The sequence below is a fragment of the Podarcis filfolensis genome, assembly GCF_964270895.1.
Source record: "Podarcis filfolensis genome assembly, chromosome: 3".
NCBI lineage: Eukaryota > Metazoa > Chordata > Lepidosauria > Squamata > Lacertidae > Podarcis > Podarcis filfolensis.
This window is the reverse complement of record NC_139606.1, coordinates 104,457,424-104,464,822: the sequence shown is the minus strand read 5'-3', so window position 1 is coordinate 104,464,822 and position 7,399 is coordinate 104,457,424. Positions and strand designations below refer to the sequence as shown.

General features: G+C 47.5%; 1 protein-coding gene across 2 annotated transcripts in view; it reads left to right on the top strand.

The window, feature by feature from the left end:
• Positions 1–2,253: 2,253 nt before the first annotated feature.
• The window catches only part of TTL (tubulin tyrosine ligase), a 31,089-nt gene continuing 25,943 nt past the window's right edge, over positions 2,254–7,399 (top strand). For both annotated transcript variants that reach the window (XR_014545851.1, XM_083605452.1), the window contains exon 1: positions 2,254–3,119. Coding sequence is in view for 1 of the 2 variants with exons in the window: in XM_083605452.1 (XP_083461578.1) it covers positions 2,963–3,119 (157 nt within the window). In the remaining variant the exon portion in view is untranslated. The remainder of the gene's footprint in view (positions 3,120–7,399) is intronic.

The window sequence follows — 7,399 nt, the reverse complement described above, 5'->3', positions numbered from 1 at the left end:
GGCTAGTTTTCATTGGGGCTTTTCTTTTTTTCTTCCCCCCAAAATTGCAAACTGATGTGGAAATGTGTTGAATCCAATTTTAGCTGGAGAAATGAGAAACAGAGAAACTGAAATTGACAGGCTTCCCCATCTCCTCCAATAGGGAACAGGTCCATCAAATTTCACTAGACCTGAAGTTCAAGCTTACAACAATCATTACTATTTTGTACAAGCAAGACATCTCTGAGGCCATTTCATGAGCGGTCTGATAAACGTTGGCACTGCCACACAGAACATACCTTGCTGAGCCACATGTTATGGTCACGGCAAAGGAATTGCCCCATCCATGGGAGGAAGGTATGAAATCTGTTGGCGTTAAGCTGCTCATACACTACATGCCTGTACAGTGGTACCTCGGGTTACAGACGCTTCAGGTTACAGACACTTCAAGTTACAGACTCCGCTAACCCAGAAATAGTACCTTGGGTTAAGAACTTCGCTTCAGGATGAGAACAGAAATTGTACGGCAGCAGCGCAGCAACAGCAGGCGGCCCCATTAGATAAAGTGGTACCTCAGGTTAAGAACAGTTTCAGGTTAAGAACGGACCTCTGGAACAAATTAAGTCCTTAACCCAAGGTACCACAGTATTGTGGAGTCTGACTGATGGGACGACATTGTTGAACATGGCAAGGCCTTATGGTGAAAATTCTGATGCTTCAGCCTCAGAGACAGTGCCACTTTCCACTGCCCAGTGGACCCAACAACTCTCTGTGCCTTCAGACATGCTGCTTATCATAGACAGCACTTGGGCACCTGCAGGGAAACTCAAAAGAGCTGCTGCCAGTCCGTGTAGACAGCATTGAGCTAGATGGACCAATATTCTGACTCAGTGTAAAGCCACTTCTTAAAACCTGATGACCTGTATGTAGATCCTATTGGTGGGTGCTGAACATCCCTCAATGCAGACTTTCTTCCCAGTGCAAACAAGATTCCCTCGCTTCCACTCCAATTCTTCCCTTCCCTTCCATGCCTCCGACACCGCAACTATAACACAATCACAATGGCAAGGGGCCATTATCAGCCTTGCCCTCCACAAATTCATCTTAGGTCCATTAGGTCCAGTCATGGCTGACTCTGGGGTTGTGGCGCTCATCTCGCTTTATTGGCTGAGGGAGCTGGCGTACAACTTCCTGGTCATGTGGCCAGCAGAACCTTCTGGTGAACCAGAGAAGCGCATGGAAACGTCATTTACCTTCCCGCCAGAGCGGTACCTATTTATCTACTTGCATTTTGACGTGCTTTTGAACTGCTAGGTTGGCAGGAGCAGGGACCGAGCAACGGGAGCTTACCCCGTCGCGGGGATTTGAACCACTGACCTTCTGATCAGCAAGTCCTAGGCTCTGTGGCTTAACCCACAGTGCCACCCGCGTCCCTTATGAATACATTAGAGGATGGAAATATGAGAACAGGCCTTTTCTGCGGTGGCTCCATTTGTGGAATGCTCTCCCCAGAAAGGTTTGCCTGGCATCTTCATTACATATCTTCAGGCAGAAACGTGTCTCTTCAGCCAGGAATCTGGTTGATTCTATTGCTTTTATTTTTGTTATGCATTCTGTATTTTCATTTTCTATTTTTCTTATACTGTATCTTATAACTGCAGTGTTGTAAGGGGTCCCAAGGATCATCTGGTCCAACCCTCATAACGCAGGAGTCTTTTGCCCAATGTGGGGCTCGAACCCACGGCCGTAAGATTGAGTCTCGTACTGTACCGACGGAGGTCTCCCAGGCCACTATCCCAGTCCTGTTGTCAACCGCCCCGAGATCTTTGAATAGAGGGTGATATGCAAATTTAACAATAACCATAACATTTTGTGGGAGTTGGATGAGATTATCCAGCCGGCCACTGGTGGTAGCAGCACGATGATGGGTTTGCTCGTTTTTGGGCGTGCGTGTGAGAAAGAGAGAGGATGCGTGTGTAGCAAGGAGGGCCCAGAACCCCATTGTCTGCACCCAGCTTGCCGCAGGGCACATATTTGGAGATGCTGCGCGCCTCTGCTACGGCTCCTCTCGAACCGGCGCAGAGAATCGGCCCCCTTTGCACTTCTGATCCAGAGCGAAAACGCACGATCGCGCACTCGCACACCGAATCAGCTCCGAATCAATCGCACCCAAAGAGTTTGGGAACAGAAAGGACAGGCAGGCAGACGCGGCGAGGCGTTTTTTTCCGGAGCCCGGCCCCCTTTTGCTCCCTGACCCCTGCGCTCCGCGGCCCCGGATCACGGCGGGGTGGAGCCAAGATGGAAGAGGAGCCGCTGCCGGAGGGGGAGAGGCTGCCTCGGTTTTCCCAGAAGGCGTTTCCTCCTCCTCCTCCTCCGGAGATAGGCGTGCGCCTCTCTGCAAGGGGCAGCGGCAGTGAAAGTTCGGGCTTGTGAGAGCGCCTCCTCCGCAGGGGTGACCATGGCCCTCCGGGGATCGCTGGAGGGACCCGGGGGCCGCCCGGCCGCCGCTTTTTGATCCGGCTCCTGCTGCTGCCTTCGGCGCCTTCCTCGCGAGCATGTAGGAAGGGGTGCCAGGAAATGCTCGGGAGTCCAGCGCTCGAAGGGAAGGTGCCCGGGCTCTGATCCAAGGAAGGCGCGCGCCCGGATCCCACCCCCGGCCACCCTCCCCGGTGCCGCGGAACCGGAGTCAGACCCGGCGGCAAGCCTCCTTCGCTGCGTCCTCTCGGTTTCACCCCCACCGCCGCCGCCCCTAACTCGTTTTTGAGCCCGGCAGGGTGGATACGTCTCTTGCAATGCCGGTTTGGATGGTTTTTATTTGGGGGGGGCTAAGAGACGGCGGGGCCCCCACGCCTTTTTAATCCATGGGTCCAAGGCTTGCGCTTTGATCCGGCCAGGTGGGGCGGGGGAGTGGCGGCGCGTTTTGCGCCTCTATTTATTTATTTATGGTTCATTTTTAAATATACACACATATACATATATAAAGATGTACACGTTTGTGGCACGGGATGAGAACAGCAGCGTCTACGCGGAAGTCTCCAAAATCCTGCTTTCCACCGGACAATGGAAGAGGCTGAAAAGGGACAACCCCAGGTTTAACCTCATGCTGGGGGAAAGGAACAGGCTGCCATTTGGGAGACTGGGTAAGCGAGCGATGGGGCCGACAGTTATCCGGGCAAACGAGCTGGGGTTTTTTGCGCTCTCGAGCATCAGGTTTCCGCGCGACACTCCTAAAGCTGCGCTTGGTTGTATGAATGGGCGCGCGGGGGAGGCAGCCGGCTGCGTTCGAAGCAATACGGCGCCGGGTTTCCTCCCCCTAGACCCGCTTCTTATGTATGCAACTGCTTAAGTTTGGGTGCACAAGGGGAGGGGCGTGAGAGAGAGTGAAGGAGAGGGTCTGTCTGGCTCGTGGCGCATATAACTAGATTTGGGTGTTGGCTACTGCAACCAGGGAGTGACTTGACTGTTTGGCAAGTCCGCTTGGGGATTTGCTTTTTCGTGGGGGGGGGGGGGAAGGGTTGGAGGACAGAAAGTAGCTGGAGTAAACGATATACTGTACTGCCACAACGTCATAAAATTGGCATCCCTTGTACCTTCACCTCCTGATATTTGTTATCAGTGTTTTTTAATGAACCAGAGGATTGCAGCAATTGTGAAACTAATTTGGACTGGGGTGCTCCTCTTGGTAAGGATAATGATGCATTTGGTTGGGTCTCAATCACAACATAATGCTGAGAATCACATTTCTGTGGGAATACTTAGATTTCCGCCCCACTCCCAAAGGAACCACTGGAGAGCAAACTTATATGGCAGCCAGTCCCTTATTAGGTACTGAAATGTAATTTTTGCCTTTTCATATTAGACCGTGGTTAGAAGCAACCACAGATCACCAGCAAGCTGCCCTTTGGCAGGCTTTGTCATACCTTGACCATTTTTTTAAAAAGACTGCTGGATCTCCAAGTGTTCAGCAAAAGTGTTGGTGTGTGTGTGTCATTGTTGATGATAAAAATAACAATAGTGCCTTTTATTGAAGTGACACGGGAAGGACTTTTCCTAAGTTGGGAATAGTCTTTGGGAAATAGTAATTAAGCTGTGTGCAAAAGACGGATGAATCTTAAACAGTTGTTGTATCTTTAATACAAAGACCAAACACATGGCAAAAAGAGTTTAGTTCACTAACCTCCTCTATTTGAGTTGTTCATAGTTACTGGCTGACTAACTTTAAAGCTGATCCACATTGAAAGCTGATCCACAGACCTCTGGGTATAGGGTGGTATATAAATTATTATTATTATTATTATTATTATTATTATTATTATTATTATTAATGTGAACAAAAATGAATGACATTGCAAATTTCTGTGCTGCCTCTTAATTTTGTGTAATAGTCTTTATTTTCTTCAGTGGGGTTATTTTTAAAATGCCATTTGCGGACTCTTGTGAGTCAGGCTGACAAGACATTTGAGCCTGTTCAGCCAAGAGAGAATAATGTGCTTTTGGAACAGGTGGCTTCTCCGAGAGATGGATTACTGGGAGGAAAGAGAGCATTAGGGGGATGTAGGAATAGTGGCGACAACCCCAGAGAGAACTGTAGTTCAAAATACCTGGAAGGCACATGGCGAAGGACGAGCTTCATTGGTTGACTTTGGGGCAGGATGAGCTTTGGGAGGTTGGAATAAGTCCTGGATTACTTTTTTTAAAAAGCATAGAGTTCTTTGTACTTGGGAAGAATTGCAGAAATGGCTAGCTCATAACAGCACTGGAAAGTGCATCAAGGATTCTAGTAGGCCTGAAGCTAAGCATGAGTCAGGAGCTAGAAAGGCTGAGTCAGGAACAAGTTCCATAGTTTGACTATTCACTGCACAAAAAGGTACTTCCCTAAATCTTGCAACATTCATTCAGCCTCATTGGATGCCCACAAAGTCCTAGTGTTACAAGAGAGGGAGAAAAAAAATTCTCTGTCCACTTTCTCCATGCCATGCAGAATTTTATAAGCTTCTATTCTATGAGGAACGGCTAAGGGAGCTGGGCATGTTTAGCCTGGAGAAGAGGAGGTTAAGGGGTGATATGATAGCCATGTTCAAATATATAAAAGGATGTCACATAGAGGAGGGAGAAAGGTTGTTTTCTGCTGCTCCAGAGAAGCGGACATGGAGCAATGGATCCAAACTACAAGAAAGAAGATTCCACCTAAACATTAGGAAGAACTTCCTGACAGTAAGAGCTGTTCGACAGTGGAATTTGCTGCCAAGGAGTGTGGTGGAGTCTCCTTCTTTGGAGGTCTTTAAGCAGAGGCTTGACAACCATATGTCAGGAGTGCTCTGATGGTGTTTCCTGCTTGGCAGGGGGTTGGACTCGATGGCCCTTGTGGTCTCTTCCAACTCTTCTATGATTCTATGATTGTATCACCTCTTTCTTTTCTCCGAACTAAAAAGTCCCAAACGCTGCAATCTTCCCTAACAGAGGAGTCTCTCCATCCCCTTGATCATTTGTGTGGCCCTTTCCTGAACCTTTCCCAGCTCTGCAATATCCTTTCAAGAAAGGGGATTTCAGCTAAGAATTAGGAAGAACCTCTTGATGCTCATACTGTTTGATAATGGAACAAGGTGGATGACTTTGCTCTCATCGGAAGGTTTTAAGCAGAGGCTGGATGGTTCCCCTTTAGGGATGTTGGGTTGCTAGCACTAGATGGTTGAATTGGTGAACTTGGTGGATTCTTTTGACTCTTATTATTCTGCTAATCCCAAGTTTTTCAGAAAATCCAACTAGGAAAGAAGAGTCCCAGCCTTCTGCCACCCTGCAAGGATCACACACTGAGCCATGTGCTTCTTTCTGAGATAAATGGGCAGTCATCATAATAAACAGTCCTATGCATGTCTAGTCAATGGGATTATTCCCAAGTAAGTGCATATAGGATTGGGTACATTCATGGGTACATGAACAGGATCCTTATTTAAGCAAACCAAACAAATCCATATGTTCCATCTGCAGACAAATCCTACGGAAATGTAAACGTCATGGAAACTAGCCTTGAGGGGAGTGTGACAGTAGGATAGGCTCTGCAGTTGCTCTGCTCCCAACATACAGAAGTCCTTCTCCAAGGTTATGAGTTCCCTGCTTTGCCATTTCATCTCCTGTGTGGATCATGAATCTTAGTAATTGTTTTAACTGATGCATGAGTAAGAATAGCCGGGTTCAGCTGCTCTAGATAGGTGACATACTAGCAGCTGCACCAACTGGAGGAGAACCCACGATCTAGGACCATCTCAAAGAGTTCCCCATCCAAGATAGGTTGTACCTCTCCATCTAGATTGATCACATGTACATACACATGGTACCCCCGTCTTGGTCTGCATTAAGGACAGTTTCAGAGCTCGGGACAGCTAACAGAGAATATTCTCATAACTCACCTTGTGTAGCCTTCTAACTGGAAGGAAAGAAGTGTGTCTTATCCTGTTTGTGGATTGGACACCTCTACAAAACTACAACTGCTTTTGTGCTAGTGTTACTGATGGAATGATTGCAAACAAAATGCAAAGTCAGAATAGCTGGCCAGGCAGCAGGACTGGTGAGCAACAATTCAGACAAAGGAAGTTAGGACTGATTGATAATGGAACATGAGTCAGCAATTAAGGATGGTTGCATAAAATGCTAATGGACTACATTAGCAGAAAGCTTCATGTCCAGATTTCAGGAACCAGTGCTGATTTTCTTGGCTCTGATGAGTTCTCAGCTGATGCACTCTGCAAAGTTCTGGATACCACAATTATAAACAAATGAAAGATCCGCCTTGTAGCCTTGGGACTTTTCCCAGCCCAAATCCTGTTCCAACAGGGCTACATTGTGCCCTTGTGTAAATAAAGGGTGAAGCATGGTCAGGCTATTCTTGCTAGCTGTGTTTTGTTTTTAAAAGAAGCAAGTTGTATGCTTCAGCAGTACAGAAGGGAAGACTGGGTTAAAAGAATGAAGAAAGTACAGTATAGCTATATTTTCAAGTGGGCGTTTGCAGGCAAAGAAATAAACCTGACTCCTGAAAGGCGCTTAACATGGAGCTTGAAGACAGCTTGGAAGCCTTCTGCTGGAACAGAATGTGGTAGCATAGCTTTTGACTAGAGGAAACGACAGGGATTGCTTAACACCAGCCTTGTGCCAACCTCATCGTTATTAGTTTGTCTCCAGGCCACATTAATGGAGTGCACTTTCCCTAAATGCTCTGGGTGTTTTCATTGGATTTATCTTAATGAGTTGTAGGTGTCCCTGCGTATGTGCCTTTGCCACTGCAGCGTTAAAAGTATGCTAACAGTACATGCAATTCAGGTTGTTACGATTCTCAGCTGCTCGAAGGCCATATGGCAGAAAGCGACCTATGAACTTGAGAGCTATTTATATTTAAGGGGTAGTGCTGTGGTCTAAACCACTGAGC